This window comes from Doryrhamphus excisus, chromosome 8 (genome assembly GCF_030265055.1).
Source record: "Doryrhamphus excisus isolate RoL2022-K1 chromosome 8, RoL_Dexc_1.0, whole genome shotgun sequence".
Lineage (NCBI taxonomy): Eukaryota > Metazoa > Chordata > Actinopteri > Syngnathiformes > Syngnathidae > Doryrhamphus > Doryrhamphus excisus.
Window position 1 is genome coordinate 9,372,501 of NC_080473.1, and position 19,697 is coordinate 9,392,197.

The following is a 19,697-nucleotide window of genomic DNA, read 5'->3' on the forward strand; positions in this document are numbered from 1 at the left end:
TCGCCACTTTCACTCACAACCAATGCTTGATTTTATTTTGATGAACTCATATAAAACTCATATAAAAAAAATAATGTCGTTGTATAATTATATAAGATGTATCCATGAGAAAACACAGCTACCTGATTTAGAAATAATGTAATAATAATGTGTTGTTTCATTTGCAAAATAATTTCCGAGTCAGCAACCATGGAAAGTAGATATGCATTTTTGTGTATTTTTACTTTTGAAAGCAATGGTGTCTAAAATGCAGCAAATTTTTTTTATTATTGTATATCAACATATGCTAACCCCCAAAATAGGCCCACTGATAGGATGTTTTATTTGTAAATTTTGAACTATTGACAGTGGAATAACATTAACAAAACTATACACAGCAAAAAATAAAATGTACAAAACTATAGTTTTTACATTTTATAAAAAAATAAAATTTAAAAAAAATGTAAAATTAAAAAAAACATTAACATTTAAAAAATGTAAATTTTTAAAAAATGTAAACTTTAAAATAATTTTTTTTATATTTTATAAAAACTATTACAGTTTTTCATTCATTCATTCATTTTCTACCGCTTTTTCCTCACAAGGGTGCTGGAGCCTATCCCAGCTGTCTTGGGGCGAGAGGCGGGTTACACTCTGGACTGGTCGCCAGCCAATCACCAGGCACATATAGACAAACAACCATTCACACTCACATTCATACCTATGGACAATTTGGAGTTAGCATGTTTTTGGAATGTGGGAGGAAACCGGAGTACCCAGAGAAAACCCACGCATGCACAGGGAAAGCATGCAAACTGCATGCACAGAGATGACCGAGGGTGGAATTGAACCCTGGTCTCCTAGCTGTGAGGTCTGCGCGCTAACCACTCGACCGCCGTGCTGCCCCATTACAGTTTTTGTTACTCTTTATTAAGTGCATCATGAGACAACCAATCACTACGCCACACACCTTTGAAATTTTTAAAGTGTGGCCGCAGTGGACAGAGTTTGGACACCCCTTTTAAAGTACAGTACAGTATTGTACATTTTGCCCTGTTGTTTGAGTCAGGGAAAAAAATGCAACTGGAAACAGGAATGCAGCAGTTTTCAAAGTGTGAAGCAGGACTCCCCTGGGAGGCTCAACAACTTGACAAAAATAAAGAAAACATATTTTTCAAGGTTAGGCCCCAACAATATTGCTTTCCCGAGGGGCACTCACTATACAACACTTTGTTGGATATGTTGATATGTTGTATATTTACAAGAAAAAAAAATCATAACTTTATGTTTCAGGCATTGCCTGAGATGAAAAGGAGGGGCCTACGTGACCTTTGGTCTTGGGTGTGTGGAGGGGACGGGGTAAGGAAAGTGGAACTGAGAAGGGTTAGACTCTGTTCATGCTAAGCTGCTGTTTTGCTGCCATGTTATAAATAAAAACTTGTTTGAACCAAGAGGAACATTTCCTTCCTTCTTGAAGAGCTATGCTTTATTTTCCCTCTGACATGTACGATGCCCAATATTCTCGTATATGTACTTTCTCCCTTAAATTTGGGACTTTAATATTGCAATATTAAACTTTTTAATTCACACAAAAAAGTTGTATATATTACGACTATATTTACGACTTTATTTTTTTTTTAAATGTATGACTTATTTAAGACTGTTTTTTTCCAATATGGCCCTATTACTCCACACAGTTTTGTCACATTGAATGATGTTATTCCCCGAAGAAGGCAATTTTTAGAGGACATATAGATCAGATTTCCATATTAATTATGCTTTTTATGTTTGTCATGCTCGATTTTGGCTGAAGTCATTGCAAGATAGTTTATTCTCACTTACACAATAGTCGAAGGCATGAAAATTCCCCGTATATAAATATATTCCAACACAATAAATATGCAATAATCACATTGTTTGTCTAATTGTATGTTGCAGAATTTCATTGTGTCACCTCCTGTTTCTCGTGTCTGTAATATTTTATATTTGTACTGTATATCCGAATTTAGTGACTCCTTCGGGTTTTATTTTGAAGCTACATCTATACAGGAAGTCCAAAGGCGCGCTTGCGTCATGACGCAGGCACGTGTGCGGAAGTAAACCGCCTGACCCGCCCCACATGGTGAAAATGGTTGCGCAGGGCGAAAAACAACAAGGCCATCGAGCCGGCGTTTATAAACAAAAAAATAAAGGCCACAAACATGGGCGGCATCGCACGAAAGGTGAACTTGAGAGAGAAAATAAAGGTAAGTGTTGTCTTCCGAAAAACACCTCCAAGCTAGTGTTGCGTGTTTGCTGGACCAAATACACGTGGTTCTCCGTCATTCCAATCAAGAACTGAAAATATACAACTAAATGAACTTGCTGTCAAAATTGTTTAACAATACCTTCGTTATTGTGATTGTAGCTTTCCGTGTTTTAGAACTGCATAACATTGCAGTGAGCTATAGTAAAATTTTGCCAAACTAGTTTATTTCCACCTGCACTAATGAATAAAACCTGAAATCGATCATTTACAATGGTTAGTTTAACTTCCTGGCAATTGACATTGTAAAAATGTAAACAGTCTACATTGTTATCATTGAATGATTGCATGTTTGTCTTCACAGGAAGGGTATCTGTGATTGCCCTCACCAAAAAGCAAAGAAAAGAGCAAAGGAAGATGGACAGAAGGAACAAAGCCAATCAGCTACGCAGGAATAAAAGAGACATGGTATTTACAAATATTAATTAAGAGCAAATAATACTCTGTGAGCTGGTGTCACTAAACCTTTTCACATATCTTTGTTGTTTTAGGTTCTAACCGAGAAACGTCGTTTAGGCAGCAGGGATGGTCCTCCTCATCTGGTTGCTGTGCTGTCGCTGCATGCCGGGGTTGATGTCAGCCCTGTTACCAAACTGCTGCGTCAAGAAGGCGCAGGGGGGGTTGTACATCAGGAGCAGTGTATCAGTGGCATCGGTGACAGCTTTGGGCTAGCTGTGCCTCGTTTTAAACAAAGGTTCACCTTTCTAAGAGCCGACACAGGTAAAGATTAAGATTGCTTTAAAACAAACTATACATATACAGTATGTACCTGTACAAGAAGTCCATTTAAGTGCGTCAGTGTTTATTTGGAATTACAGAGTGTTGATGAGGTGCTGCAAGTATTACATTGTTGATAAAATATTACTGGTCTAGCTCAAATAGTTCCCAGGGGTGTTTTTGTTCAACTGAAGAGAGTACCAGGCATCTGGGGATACAGGCGTCCCTTGTTTATCAATGGTTAAGTGGTTTCACAGCTGACTGTAATAAGTGAATTTTTGTGAAGTAAGATTCAGGCTCGGGGATCACTGCAGGGACACAAGATATGGCCGTCGCTTTAAGCATAGCATGCTACCGAGCTAACTACTTTGCGTTTAATTGATTTATTCTAAACTTAAAGAGGTTTCGAACAAAGCTTACAACTTTCAGTTTGAATCGGAGAACTTTTTTTTTCACTCGTTTATCTTGTTGGACATGACATGGCTGACTATACAGCGTTAAAGTAATGTAAGCTAAGTTATTGTCTCATCACTATATTACTGACTGCCTAGTGACCACAGTACTACATATGATTTCAATACTTTTTGACTAAAAGGCCATAGTCTACCACAAAAAATTCATTCATTTTCTACCGCTTTTTCCTCACAAAGGGTCGCGGGGGTGCTGGAGCCTATCCCAGCTGTCTTCGGGCGAGACTGGTGGCCAGCCAATCACAGGGCACATATAGACAAACAACCATTCACACTCACATTCATACCTATGGACAATTTGGAGTCGCCAATTAACCTAGCATGTTTTTGGAATGTGGGAGGAAACCGGAGTACCCGGAGAGAACCCACACATGCACGGGGAGAACATGCAAACTCCACACAGAGATGGCCGAGGGTGGAATTGAACCCTCGTCTCCTTACTGTGAGGTCTGCGCGCTAACCACTCGACCGCCGTGCCGCAACCACAAAACAATGATCATTAATTCATTTTTGAAAAACCGCAATTTAGCGAGGGACTTGAATCAGAATCAAGGTGACTATTATTGATTATTATTGTTTTAAGTTGTTGTTCATCTTACTGCCAATCAATGTGAGAGTTGAATGAATCACATTGTGCATTGTATTGAATTTTGTGTGTGATTTTTGCACAGATGACATCCACTCTCTGCTGGATTTAGCAAAGATGGCAGATAGCCTCGTATTTGTGCTGGATTCTGCTGAAGGATGGGACAGCTACGGAGATTATTGTCTCTCCTGTCTTTTTGCTCAGGGCCTCCCCAGCCATGGTAAGTGTAACTCTTACAGTGTGTAATATACAGTATTATTTTTTCGTGTTGACGTGTTAAAAATGACGCCCTTGTAGCTCTTGTATGTCAGGGTGTGTCTGATCTTCCTGTAAAGAAGAAAGTCGAGTCCCGGAGGGCGCTGTCCAAGATCACAGAGCTCCGTTTCCCAGAGGCCCGTCTCTTTTCTCTGGACACAGAACAGGATGCCACCCTGCTGCTCAGACATTTGGGCACTCAAAAGCAAAGAAAGTTAGGGTTCCGCTCCAGACGTTCCCATCTTGTAGCTCAGTGTGTCACTTTTACCCCAAACACCACTGACGAGGGCATGTCGGGTGGACGCACTGGCCTTGGCACCCTCTGCGTCTCCGGATATGTCCGCGGGCAGCCTCTTCGAGTGGACAGACTGGTGCACATTAGTGGACACGGAGACTTTCAGCTGAGTCAGATCGATGCACCAAAGGACCCGCTGCCCTTGAACACAACTGCGCCTAGACCAGCGAAGCCTGGCAAAGGTGGAGAGATTGATATGCAGGTAGGATTTAATTTAATTCATTGATAGGTAGCCATGCAGGTTAAGTCCATTTTATTTCTAGAGCATCAATTAATTACAGAAGATGTTATGACGCTTTCTAGAGCAGGTCCAGGACCACACTCCTCATATATATATAAAAAAAAAAAGGGTTTACCCACATGTGTGTCTGTCTCCCTTAGGATGGGGATGAAACGGAGGCACCAGTGCGGATTCTAATGAAAGCAGACCCATCCTGCAGGGAGAGCCTGCAGACTGAAGCGGAGGTGGATCCCATGGATGGAGAGCAAACATGGCCTACAGAATCGGAGCTGCAGGAGGCCGAAGGTGCATTTTTAAGCATACAGTGGGAACTTTAAATTGTATTTTTATTTTTTTACCTGAGCATCTAATGTCTGTTGTTTAGAAGCCAGAAAGAGCAAACGTCTGATGAAAGTCCCGAAAGGAACGTCCGACTACCAGGCTGCATGGATTGTTGATGAAGGTGATGAAAATGGTGCACTGGATGAAGAAAGCAGTGAAGATGATGATGATGATGATGACGACGATGACATGATGGATGATGCCCCTGATGGAAACGACAATGACATGGAGGTACGCATATTATTTAGAACATATTTACAGTTTGTGTATGTTTAATACTTTAGAGTTCTATTAAATGATGTAGCGGGTCAGAACATTTGGGCTATGAAAAGTAATAAAAGTCCTTCACCACAAGGTTTTTTTTTAAGCTGACACAACAGAATTGGACATGTTATATTGTTAAAGTTGAAATACATGAGATAACACAACAACGACAAACACCACCTAGACCCGTCATTTCCCTAATCCAACACACCTCTCAGTTTCAGTACCTTCATGTTTTCCTCTCTTTATGACCGACAACTACGCATCTCTCGTTTTCGTCAGCATCACAGACATCGTAGGATATTTTTGGAGCGACATGTCGGTGTGCATACGTGACCCACCGCTTTGTGCACCTTGGGATGGTGCGATGCTGTTGGTTTGTTTGTTGTCTGTCTCTGGGCCTGTAATACTGTAATACCAGGCTACTGGTCACAACAATGGCGTTTGAAGCAGTGGTCCCGAGAGAAGCCTCCCGTCTTCCTGCTCTGCAAACACAACTTCCTGTCTGGACAGGAGGAGGAAGAAGAAGAAGAGGGGAGAGGTTGCTGAAATGATTTATTTCCAGCTCTGCTTGAAAAGGATTCAAGGAAAAAAATCACTTGCACTTCTTTGATGTTCACACACAGGAATATGCCAGAGTAACAATAGGGTACTTCAAATGCTAGGGATTGCTTTTTTGCAGCGGGAATGTTGGGAAAAATTCAGATCCAGCCAGATCCAGTGTGCTGGATCACAAATTCTAACTTTACAAAGATAATATTGCTTCATTTAGATTGACACTCTGAGAGGTATTCATAGTATGGATACTATGTTTTGGTAACAGTGAAATTGAACTGCACTGATATTTAACATACACATCATTGTGCTTATCCTCACATGGGAGCCTATCCCATCTGTCTTTGGGCGAGAGGCGGGGTACACCCTGGACTGGTGGCCAGCCAATCACAGGGCACATATAGACAAACAACCATTCACACTCACATTCATACCTATGGACAATTTGGAGTCGCTAATTAACCTAGCATGTTTTTGGAATGTGGGAGGAAACCGGAATACCCGGAGAAAACCCACGCATGCATGAGGAGAACATACAAACTCCACACAGAGATGGCCGAGGGTGGAATTGAACTCGGGTCTCCTAGCTGTGTGGCCTGCGCGCTAACCACTCGCTTTAATGTTGTCACCAAATGTACCTCAAGTAGCCAAGAGAGTATCAGCTAATGTAGTACTGGTTTCCACACATGCACTCACTGTGTGAGTGTGTGTCTCTTCTAGCTACCTTTGCTGATATTCTTTTGGCGTGGTTGCATATTAAAGCCGAAAAATTGTGAATTGGTGCACCCCCAGTGAAATTCTTATGATAATATTTGTAGCTGTGACTCATGCTCACCAGCTGGTTTGTGATTTGCATGCATCCCAAACATTAAGTATCTTATGTCCTACTCACTCAGGATGCCGGTTCAGACATTGCATCAGAAGAGGATGATGATGAAGAGGAGGAGGAGGAGGAAGAAGTGTGCTCAACAGAGCGTGCTGGAGCTGACGGCCGTTATGATGAGCACATGGATGAGGCGGCGGAAGAAGAAGGTCTTCAACGCTATCGTGAGGCCCGAGCCAATGAGCTGTTTCCAGACGAGGTGGACACGCCCCTCGACACAGCTGCCAGAATCAGGTTGGTTCAACGCTGTTCCCTAGTATCAGTATATGATGATATTGTCAGGTTTCTTAAAAATGGTATCACTTCTTATTTCTAAAATCACAAATACTTCAACTTGCTGATATAGTTAATCTTCAAATAGCTAAAAATAACCAATTACCTAAAAATGTCATCCAATACTTCTCTACAATAGAGGAGCTAAAATAATGCATAAGGCTAAAAATAACCAATTACCTAAAAATGTCATCCAATACTTCTCTACAATAGAGGAGCTAAAATAATGCATAAGGCTAAAAATAACCAATTACCTAAAAATGTCATCCAATACTGGATTGCTCTCTGATTCTACCATATCTTACTTATTGTGTGGAAATATGGGGTAATAACTACAAAAGCAATCTTCACTCGCTAAATGTATACCGCAAAAAAGGTCAGTAAGGATAATTCATAATGCCGCCTACAGAGAACATACTAACTCTAGAATCACAAATACTTAAACTTGCTGATATAGTTAATTTTTAAACAGCTAAAATAAAGCATAAGCCTAACAATAACCAATTACCTAAAAATGTCATCCAATACTTCTCTACAAGAGAGGAGAAATATGATCTCAGGGAAGAACTACATTTGAAACACTTATATGCTAGGACTACGTTAAAAAGCCATAGCATTTCAGTATGTGGAATCAAACTATGGAATGGATTGAGTAAGGAACTCAAACAATGCACAACGATGAGCCAATTCAAGAAACAATACAAGCAGTTGATGTTTGCTAAATACAAGGATGAAGAGTCTTGAACCAGTCATGATGTGCTATATATATCACTATATTGACACTTACTATGGTACCCATTATGTCATTGTATGGTCATATCACCTTGTACTTCGGTACGTGATAAAAAAAAAAAAACAATATTAGGAAAGCAGGAAGTGAACAAATGTAACAGTTACTGATTGTAAAAGTACCAGATGGAGGGGTAGGATTTAATAAGCTTTGCTTCTTCCTACTCCTTTTGGACATGTGGAACTGTGAACTGATTATGTGATGCATTCAATTGTAATCTGATGCATGTTCAAATGAAATAAAACCATTACTATTACCATTACAAATACCTATGAAATTGAAAAGTCACTCGAATGTGGCTTTTGCAAAGCTCTAATACAAATGGACACGTTTCTGTTCATGGCTTTGACCTCTTGTATCTTTGTCCCGTACTCGCAGATTCCAGCGCTACAGGGGCCTGAAAAGCTTCAGATCTTCCCCCTGGGATCCGATGGAGAACCTGCCTCACAACTATTCACGTATCTTCCAGTTCCAGAGCTTTGACCGCACCCGCCGTCGCATACTTGCGGAGGCTGCCCAAGAAGAGGAGGGCGCTACGGTAAAATAAGCACGTTTTCCATCAAGCTCTACGATCTTTGGTTTGTACTTAACTCTTCTGTTGCAGGTGGGCTGGTACGTCACACTGCATGTCATCGATGTGCCATATTCTGTGATGGAGAGCGTACAGGCAGGCAAACCGCTAGTTTTGGTCTCCCTCCTCCCCCATGAACAGAAGGTGACTGACTTTGAGTGACTTCACAATAATCTTTATCCGGATGAGTCAACTTTTTGTCTTTTTTTTTTTTTTTACTCAGATGTCCGTAATGAACCTTTTGGTGAAAAGACACCCCAGCAACACAGAGCCCATTAAATCCAAAGAAGAGCTGGTGTTCCACTGTGGTTTCCGGAGATTTAGGGCCTCTCCCATTTTCTCTCAACACACCTCAGGTGAGACGGAGGATGAAGCTCTGCCTCATCCTCCCACTTAGGCGGGATTTACAGGGCAGAGCTATATGTGTTTATATCTAATTCCGATTCAATACCTGTATTTCATTCATTAATTCATTTTCTACCGCGTATCCTCACGAGGGTCGCGGGGGTGTCTTTGGGCGAGAGGCAGGGTACACCCTGGACTGGTCGCCAGCCGATCACAGGGCACATATAAACAAACAACCATTCACACTCACATTCATACCTATGGACAATTTGGAGTCGCCAATTTAACCTGGCATGTTTTTGGAATGTGGGAGTAAAACCGGAGTACCCGGAGAAAACCCGTGCATGCACGGGGAGAACATGCAAACTCCACTCAGAGATGACAGAGAGTGGAATTGAACTTGGGTCTTCTAGCTGTGAGGTCTGTGCGCTAACCACTCGACCAATTTGGAGTCGCCAATTAACCTAGCATGGTTTTGGAATGTGGGAGTAAAACCGGAGTACCCGGAGAAAACCCGCGCATGCACGGGGAGAACATGCAAACTCCACACATAGATGGCCGAGGGTGGGATTGAACTCGGGTCTCTTAGCTGTGAGGTCTGTGTGCTAACCACTCGACCTCCGTGCAGCCTTACCTGTATTTCAATTGTTGCATTTCTGCCCAAGTGCTGTTTTCATTATTTTGAAAAGACGTTTGAGTTTTTGGTTCTCTTCCCCAGCTGACAAGCACAAGATGGAGCGCTTCCTCGCGCCAGATGCCCCCACTGTGGTGTCGGTGTACGCTCCTATCACCTTCCCCCCAACAGGAGTCCTGCTCTTCAAACAAAGAAATGATGGTAGAAATGTTCAGTTAAGTTTGTCACTTAAATTAGTTTAATGAGCTACAAAGGAGCATCGGGAACAAAGGATGATTTAAGGGGACCTATTATGCTTTTTCCACTTTTCTGACCTATAAATGTTGTTACAACGTTGTATTCTAGTGTTCAAGGATGCCAAAACATCAGATGTAATATCATAATTACGACTATTACCATCCAGTATCATGTATGATTGTTTTACTGTTGCCAGAATAGCTCCTGGTGATTAGTATTACTATCACTATGGCCGTTTCTATTTGTGTTATTGTTTGCCTTCAGGCGTCCAAGACCTGGTGGCTACAGGAAGTCTTCTCAGTTGTGACCCTCGGCGCATTATGCTTAAGAGGATTGTGCTGAGTGGACACCCGTTCAAAATTAACCGTCGCTCTGCTGTTGTCCGTTACATGTTCTTTAACAGGGGTGAGTATTATTTCATAACACCCTTCAACACGTCTACTCTTTTACTATAATTGACGTGACCTTATTTTTCCTGTATGGTACAGATGATATCATGTGGTTTAAGCCAGTGGAGCTGCGGACAAAGTGGGGGCGGAGAGGCCACATCAAAGAGGGTTTAGGTGAGGAAAAGTTAAATCGAACAAACCTACAAATAATATATAAATTCTGTTTTAAATATATATATATTTTTTTCAGGAACTCATGGTCACATGAAGTGTGTATTTGACAATCAGCTACGCTCCCAAGACACTGTTCTGATGAACTTGTACAAGAGAGTTTATCCACGCTGGACTTATGACCCCTACGTGCCCTTGCCTTTGCCGTGGTTTAAAAGAGAAACTACGGTAGACGTGCATGACTTGGACATGGATTAGTAGTGGATGATATAACATATCATTTGTATGGAATAAAACAAATACAACTCTAAACATGGTTGATTATGTTAGAAAATGTACTTCATTTGCGTTTATATTGCTATTGCAGTTTTGGCCACTAGATGGCAGCAATGTGTAAATCATTTATTTTACCAGCTAGATAATGAGTGCAATTTCGAGGTACTTATGGTTGCAGTTTTTTGCATATTTGTATGTAATATATACTGTGTATGTGTGTATACATATTTATACATATGCACACTCATTTCAAATAGTCACCAAACATGACAGGATGGAATCCAGTATAAACATGTATGTAAACACAATGGACAGTAGTAAAACTTAAAACAAATACAAGACAATCAAAATTAACAGTAATTTCAATAAACAGTCGTTAATCTTTTGTTGCAAATTCACTTTGGTGGTTTGCAAGGCATAATTAATCACTTGTCCTTTCAGAAATTGGATACTGTATGAAACAATAGGCAAAGTATGCAAGGGGAAAAAGGTCTTCCTTTGTAACCAATCAGAGCCCTGCGAAGAAACCTGGCATCCCCATTAGACCCACGCAGAGCAGCTCTGGAAACAATGCTACTCTACACACACATCCATAAACCCTGTAGCCTCTTATGTAAAAGTATGGCAAAAAAAAAATTGATATCTAAAAGTCGTGGGTGTTGTTGGGCCCTTGTTTGACCTTGAGCCCCCGCCTCTTCACCGCACAGTTCATAACCTCTTTGTTGCTGTCAGACTGACTACCAAAAATGATCCATAGTTTTTTTTTCTTTTTGCAAATGGGGAAATGCTGATTTATGAATTGCAGTATTTATCACAAATCGCAAACCCCTTTTGCATGCTTGCAGAAACATGATACATCCCGGGGGGGGGGGGGGGGGCTGTGTCCAGAATGCATGCCAAGACGTCTAAGCAATCATGACAGCAAAAGACAAAGTTGAACACAATCCGTTCCGTGATATTGGTTGGCGTCCAAATTGGGGAATAATGTCAAATGGACTCTTGCCATCATAAAACATGCATTTACTCCAAAGGCGATATTTTAGGCTGGATTTTACATTTTACAAGTATAATAAGCAGTTAACCACAATACAATAAGACTAAAATAAAGTAAAATTACTCACCCCCTATGAAAACACTCAGTTGAGAAGGAACAGGAAGGTGTTTGCTGAGGGATTCCATCACTTTGTGGTGTTTTGCTGCAATTCAAAAGTAACACAGCATTTGAGTAATTGTAATGTACACACAACATTGTTAGTTTTAAGAGAAATAAATATTGTATATCCTCTCATTGTAGCTGTATTGTGCATCCATATGTTAACTGGAGAGAGGCTGCTATTTCCAAATTTTGATAACTCAATATATAAAGCGGGAAGGAAATTTTTGTTTTTTTTTATTGACGGCGTAGTTATTGATTAACAAGTCTAACACAGCAACACAACCAATGTTGGAATAATGGCAAGAAGCAAACTGCTCAGCCAGCATTTACAGGTATGCCGTTGATGAGTTAATTGTAAACAACAGTACACGCATATGCGACAATGTAGCACAACCAAACATTTTAAAGCGCATGCAGAGGTAGATAAAACTACAGAATGCTGACCACTCGCACTACTGTTGGTAGACCTTGTTGTTCTAGTATTTTATTGTGAAAGTTTGTTATTTGATTTCAGTATTGAACAAAGCAAAATTTGTTCTCAATCAGAAATCACTCCACACTCTTTATTGCTCTCTGGTTCTACCATATCTTACTTATTGTGTGGAAATATGGGGTAATAACTATAAAAGCAATCTTCACTCGCTAAATGTACTGCAAAAAAGGTCAGTAAGGATAATTCATAATGCCGCATACAGAGAACATACTAACTCCTTATTTCTAAAATCACAAATACTTAAATTTGCTGATATAGTTATAGTTATCTTCAAACAGGTAAAATAATGCATAAGGCTAAAAACAACCAATTACCTAAAAATGTCATCCAATACTTCTCTACAAGAGAGGAGAAATATGATCTCAGGGAAGAACTACATTTGAAACACTTATATGCTAGGACTACGTTAAAAAGCCATAGCATTTCAGTATGTGGAATCAAACTATGGAATGGATTGAGTAAGGAACTCAAACAATGCACAACGATGAGCCAATTCAAGAAACAATACAAGCAGTTGATGTTTGCTAAATACAAGGATGAAGAGTCTTGAACCAGTCATGATGTGCTATATATATCACTATATTGACACTTACTATGGTACACATTATGTCATTGGATGGTCATATCACCTTGTACTTTGGTACGTGACAAAATAAAATAATAAAAAAAAAACCCAAAAACTTAAACTATATTAGGAAAGCAGGAAGTGAACAAATGTAACAGTTACTGATTGTAAAAGTACCAGATGGAGGGGTAGGATTTAATAAGCTTTGCTTCTTCCTACTCCTTTTGGACATGTGGAACTGTGAACTGATTATGTGATGCATTCAATTGTAATCTGATGCATGTTCAAATGAAATAAAACCATTACCATTTTTGCATAACACTGCATTTCAGTGCAGGAGAAATGTGCATATTCATCATTCTCATGCTTGCCATTATGCTTCCAGCTAGATGGTAATTTATTAAGTTAGCATCCGCTTGGTACAAATAGTTTGTGCATGTTTTTATATTGCATGACTTACGTTGCTCATATTGTATTGACCGGTATTGACATTTTCCTATGTTCCAGTTCTATTGTTCCGAAAAAAAGCCAGATAAAAAGCAAAACACCCATCATCATCACCCAGCGTAATACATGACAATGACTTAAAGTGCAAGTTTTTTGAGGCTTCATTTTCCAGAACATTTTGGTTGAACCCCAGGCTGTATAACCTTTGGCGGGTTCCACTATGAAGCCGATAAGTCCACTTTATGCCTTTTTCTATTATTTATAATAATGATAGTCAGGAAAGAGTGATACGTTTTCTTTTTAGGGGGGGCAAACTTTGTGCCAACACTCACTTTATTTATTTCCTGCTTCATTTCCTTGGCATGAATGAAGTGATAACGATGATGTATTGACCACACAGCAGAGGAGTGTTGTATATTCGGTTCACGGTGAGGGAAGGTGCAATTCAATATTCCCCAAATGGAGGAACATATACTGTACTGACTTTGGATGCCCATGCATGCTACATCCCCCCCCCCCACCCCATGAATTATGAATCTCACTCTCGGGGACCAACTGCAACGTGGTATAGCGCAGAATCCAACCCGTGACTGAACAGTTGGCGCATGGGGGACACACAGTCAGGAGACATGAATATTTGTGACTTAGTGCTTCTTTGGACCAAGAATGTCTTGTGGTTCCCATTTCACTGCCACCACACTTGGAAGAGAGATTTTTCCGTTGGACGTGGATGAAGAAGCGGAAGAAGGGCAGGAGAGATAAGGGAAGGGCCAGCTATAATAAATAAAAAAAGAGAACTTGTGGGTGGAAGGAAAATAAACGGAGGGGGAGGTGTGTAAAAAAATGTGCAAATTAAAATTAAAAAAAGAGGGTGAAAGAGAGTGTCAGAGGCAGTGTGGGCGAGTATGGGAGAGCAAAGAGTGGCTGGCGTTTATGGATTGCAGATGTGGCGCTATGAGGTTTTGGCAGGGGCCATGAGCGCCTAAATCATGCACCGGCTGGGTGGCACCGGGGTGAGAGCGAGGTCAGCGCACCACAGCACACAAACCATAAAGACTCCGAGAGGAACAAGAGCACAGGCCTCAAATACACACATGACTTACAGTGCAGCGGGTGATACGTACTGTATATGTCTGTGTGGGGGGGGCAGCACTTTAGGTTCATGCATGCGCAACCAAGCCCAAACATCCCTGCAAATGACAAGTCCGGCTGCGGAACAGCGTGGGATCTGATAACTTCTATTTACTTTTAATGTGCCGTCCTACCCATAACTACATGCTTCTTGTACCCGAAGTACCCACGGTATCGCGTGCAACCATGCTCTGTCTATTGTTGTATTCATAATAATTAGGAATGTCTAATTATTATACGGGCGGCACGGTGGTCTAGGGGTTAGCGCGCAGCTAGGAGACCAGGGTTCAATCCCACCCTCGGGCATCTCTGTGTGGAGTTTGCATGTTCTCCCCGTGCATGCGTGGGTTTTCTCCGGGTACTCCGGTTTCCTCCCACATTCCAAAAACATGCTAGGTTAATTGGCGACTCCAAATTGTCCATAGGTATGAATGTGAGTGTGAATGGTTGTTTGTCTATATGTGCCCTGTGATTGGCTGGTGTACCCCGCCTTACGCCCGAAGACAGCTGGGATAGGCTCCAGCTCCCCCCGCGACCCTCGTGAGGAAAAGCGGTAGAAAATGAATGAATGAATGAATAATTATTATACATTTTGATCAGATTAATCAGTTAATTAATCATGATTCATCACCATATTCAACTGCTAGCTGCAAATGAATTCATTCATTCATTCTATGGTCGTATTTTATTATAATTAGGGATGTCTAATGGTTATACTTTTTGATCAGACTAATCAGTTAATTAATCACGATTCATCACCATATGCAACTGCTAGCTGCAAATGAATTCATTCATTCATTTATCCTCACGAGGGTCGCGGGGGTGCTGGAGCCTATCCCAGCTGTCTTCGGGCGAGAGGCGGGGTACACCCTGGACTGGTGGCCAGCCAATCACAGGGCACATATAGACAAACAACCATTCACACTCACATTCATACCTATGGACAATTTGGAGTCGCCAATTAACCTAGCATGTTTTTGGAATGTGTGAGGAAACCGGAGAAAACCCACAAATGCACGGGGACAACATGCAAACTCCACACAGAGATGCCCAAGGGTGGAATCGAACCCGTGTCTCCTACAAAACAATACCTAAAGTGTTAAACAGAGGTAAAAGTTCAACCCTTCTTCTCGTCTTCTTTGGCATAGTCGCCCCAGCTCTGGTGTTAATCAGTGAGGGTATTTCTATGGCTGTGTGGGCTGATAAAGGACAGAGTGGCTCGCCAATGAGGGTGTATGGAGAACACGACCGCGCAACAAAAGGCGAGGAGTTCACTCGGAGAACAAGCGGTGACGTGAACAAGCCTGGCGAACACATTGCAAACTGCCAGCGACTTAAAAAAAAAGCCACATGAGATGAAGTGAACGGTACATTCTTTGGATATTTGTGTCTGAGAAAGACGCAGGGTATAAAGTCAACTGGCATGAGGTGACCTGCAGAGGAACCACTAATTATTTGGCATCAGTTGCTCTCCCCCAAGGTGTGCGCACCTTTCATCCACTCCTCCTCCTCCTCTTTCCTTCCACAGACCTGATTATCCAGGTGGGAATGAAATAGAAGGGGAAAAAAATAGAGATACAATTTCCAACCTCCGCTGCACTCACCCCCGACGGGCCTCCCAGAGTGCTTTGCTGCTGACATCACCTCACAGAAACCTGGCAAGCCTGTCCTCCGCACCCCCCCCCCCCCCCACCTCTGCTTCCACCATTCCCCTCTCTTTGCTTCCTGCCCTCATGATGTCACACGGCATATGGTTTTCAGCAATATCAAGCCGGAAAAGAGATTTAGTCCATGGAGAAGAAGGGAAGGAGAAGGAGGGACGGGCTCTGGATAGGGTGTGCATGTGTGTGGGAGTGGGGGGTGGGGGGGGGTGCAGGTCGGACGCAGAAAACAAAAGGCTCTTCCCTCCTTGTGTCTTGAGGATTTCAGAAGGGGCAAGAGGCTTGGGTTCTTGAACTTTGCTTGTTGAACCTAATCACTACAGTACAGTCATGGCCTTAGCTTTTTTATGGCAATTTGCATATATTCCATAATGTTGTGATATAAGATGAATGGCAATTCTTCTCAAAGTCCCTCTTTGTCAAGGAAACATGTGCAGTCATTATTGCCTGACACAAAAGGGGCTCAATCAGCCATTTCTTGCATCATCAAGAACCTCAAGGAGAATGGTTGAGTTGCTGAGAAGACCCAACAAATCCCAGCAAGAATTAGGACCGTCAGAGAAAGGGGATTTGGCTGCGGGATCAGGGATCAGGGCACCACCAGTGCAGTGCTTGCTAAGGAATGCTAGCAGACAGGTGTGAGTGCATCTGGTTGGGCACTGAGTCTCAAGGATCGCTGAGAACCGGGACTCCTAGGGACTCCTAGGGACTCCTAGGGACTCCTAGGGACTCCTAGGGACACCTAGGGACACCTAGGGACTCCTAGGGACTCCTAGGGACTCCTAGGGACACCTAGGGACTCCAAGGGACTCCAAGGGACTCCTAGGGACACCTAGGGACACCTAGGGACACCTAGGGACTCCAAGGGACACCTAGGGACACCTAGGGACTCCTAGGGACACCTAGGGACACCTAGGGATTCCAAGGGACTCCTAAGGACACCTAGGGACTCCAGGGGACACCTGGGGACACTTAGGGACTACAAGGGACTACAAGGGACTCCTAGGGACTCCTAGGGACTCCTAGGGATTCCAAGGGACTCCTAAGGACACCTAAGGACACCTAGGAACTCCAAAGGACTCCTGGGGACACCTAGAGACACCTAGGGACTCCAAGGGACTCCTAGGGACTCCTAGGGATTCCAAGGGACTCATAGGGACACCTAGGGACTCCAAGGGACTTCTAGGGACACTTAGGGACACCTAGGGACTCCAAGGGACTCATAGGGACTCCTAGTGACACCTAGGGACTCCAAGGGACTTCTAGGGACACTTAGGGACACTTAGGGACACCTAGGGACTCCAAGGGACTCATAGGGACTCATAGGGACTCCTAGTGACACCTAGGGACTCCAAGGGACTCCAAGGGACTCCAAGGGACACCTAGGGACACCTAGGGACTCCCAGGGACTCCCAGGGACTCCAAGGGACTCCTTGGGACACCTTGTGATGTCACAGAGGGGCGGACACTTTGGGCGTGTGACCAATCACAGCGGAGTGGGCATGCCCGGAGGCGGGCCGTGGGTGGAATGAATTAAAACAGACCATTCTGCAAAGTCGAAAAAGGGGTTATTGTATGTAGCTGCTCTATAGGAGACCATAATTCAATACAAAGGGTCGAAAAATGAACATAATAGATCCCTATTATGTACTAAGTATTTGGATGTATGTGGATGTAGTATAATTCACTAATGGTGGTGTGTGAGTGACCTCTGACCCGCTCAAAGTGAATGTCATTGATTTGCATGACTAAGTCGATGGACCCCCTTTTCAGGCTGTTTTTTCCAGAAAAAATACTGTATTATATTTGGGTGAATACCGGTAATTTGCAGCTTAATCCAGATCCTCACCAAAATGCAACGACTCGAATCGGTCCAACTATTAAACTATAAATCGACGATGTAAAAAAGGTGATTAAATTAGGTGGATAGAGCTGCAATGGTAAACATGCCAAACTAGCCTTTGTGAAAAAGAGCCAGCATCGAGAACCCTTCTTCTCTGCTTCTAATCATGGCACCATGATGCTTCATCGCCAGCAGATGTTCAAACGAGAATAGCAAGCAAACACTCACTCACTCTCACGACGGCTTGAATCAAATGACATGCCCTAAAAAAAAAAAAAAAAAACTAAACTCAAAAGTGCTCATTAGGATGAACTAAGGCATGTCAGTGTGCAAACGCTGAAGGCATACTGTTGAATTATTTTGGATAGGAGGTGTGTGTCTGGTGTGACGGTGAGGAGGTCATGGCAAGCAGATGGAGGTATGTGAGCAAATGTATTGGGACACTTACAGTCGTTTCCATTCTTCTTAGCAGACTTTGTTCAAGTTGTAGAACAGTGGCTTTCAAAGTGTAGAAGGCTTTAGAGGTGTCGTGGAAGCTAAAAAAAAAGAAGAAAAATATTATTTTCAAACCTGCTTAGTTTACTTCACATGTGTCAAAGTGAATGAATTGCTCTTTACTTTGTTCCTAAATATTATTTTGCTTTTTCAATATTTTTAAGGTATTTTTTTTCTAAATGGGAGTAATTGAAATATTCTCTTACAATTTGGTAAACAAATTAATCCTTTAGTTATGATCCCACAAAGTAATGGTAATGGTAATGGTTTTATTTCATTTGAACATGCATCAGATTACAATTGAATGCATCACATAATCAGTTCACAGTTCCACATGTCCAAAAGGAGTAGGAAGAAGCAAAGCTTATTAAATCCTACCCCTCCATCTGGTACTTTTACAATCAGTAACTGTTACATTTGTTCACTACCTGCTTTCCTAATAGTTTTTTTTAATTTTTAATTTTTAATTTTGTCACATACTGAAGTACAAAGTGATATGACCATACAATGGCATAATGGGTACCATCAGTAACTGTTACATTTGTTCACTACCTGCTTTCCCAATAGTTTAAGGTTTGTTTTTTTTAAATATCTTGTCATGTACCGAAGTACGAGGTGATATGACCATACAATGACATAACGGGTACCATAGTAAGTGTCAATATAGTGATATATATAGCACATCATGACTGGTTCAAGACTCTTCATCCTTGTATTTAGCAAACATCAACTGCTTGTATTGTTTCTTGAATTGGCTCATCGTTGTGCATTGTTTGAGTTTCTTACTCAATCCATTCCATAGTTTGATTCCACATACTGAAATGCTATGGCTTTTTAACGTAGTCCTAGCATATAAGTGTTTCAAATGTAGTTCTTCCCTGAGATCATATTTCTCCTCTCTTGTAGAGAAGTATTGGATGACATTTTTAGGTAATTGGTTATTTTTAGCCTTATGCATTATTTTAGCTGTTTGAGTAATTATTATTATTATTAAAGTAATTATTAATTTGTCATAATTCTGCCCTTTAATAATGAATAGTATTAATGCTTGAATATTATCAATCATGCAAGTATAGTGTATGTGTTCGCATAGTGTGAGAAAAAGACACGAGATTGATACCTTTTCTTTTAATGGCCGACGATGTCTGCTTTAATGTGTTCAAGTTTACATGTGGACCGTCCTGCGTCATGTCAAGCCTTGCCGTGTGTGTCTGTGCCGCATGCATGCGAGCGCAGCAACACTAACTCGTATAAGATGACTGGAAATTGAAATTGAAACAAGGCCTGCTGTGTATCTGCTCCCAGACGTCTGCAATGGAAAGGTGTCTCCACTTGATCATCTCGTGCAA

At 41.8% G+C, this 19,697-nt stretch overlaps 1 protein-coding gene and 1 long non-coding RNA gene across 5 annotated transcripts in view; one reads left to right on the forward strand and one right to left on the reverse strand.

Annotated features, from left to right (window-relative positions):
• Positions 1–2,056: 2,056 nt before the first annotated feature.
• On the forward strand, positions 2,057–10,600 carry tsr1 (TSR1 ribosome maturation factor). The gene is made up of 15 exons (XM_058080821.1): positions 2,057–2,225; positions 2,589–2,692; positions 2,776–3,004; positions 4,143–4,277; positions 4,355–4,809; positions 4,989–5,133; positions 5,213–5,400; positions 6,885–7,105; positions 8,313–8,472; positions 8,539–8,649; positions 8,729–8,861; positions 9,569–9,685; positions 9,986–10,126; positions 10,210–10,284; positions 10,361–10,600. The coding sequence occupies exons 1-15, from the start codon at positions 2,099–2,101 to the stop codon at positions 10,537–10,539; spliced, it is 2,520 nt and encodes an 839-aa protein (XP_057936804.1). The 5' UTR covers positions 2,057–2,098; the 3' UTR covers positions 10,540–10,600.
• A 7,702-nt stretch (positions 10,601–18,302) lies between these two features.
• The window catches only part of LOC131134719 (uncharacterized), a 79,363-nt gene continuing 77,968 nt past the window's right edge, over positions 18,303–19,697 (reverse strand). For all 4 annotated transcript variants that reach the window (XR_009131458.1, XR_009131460.1, XR_009131459.1 and 1 more), the window contains one exon: positions 18,303–18,389. This is a non-coding gene — a long non-coding RNA (uncharacterized LOC131134719). The remainder of the gene's footprint in view (positions 18,390–19,697) is intronic.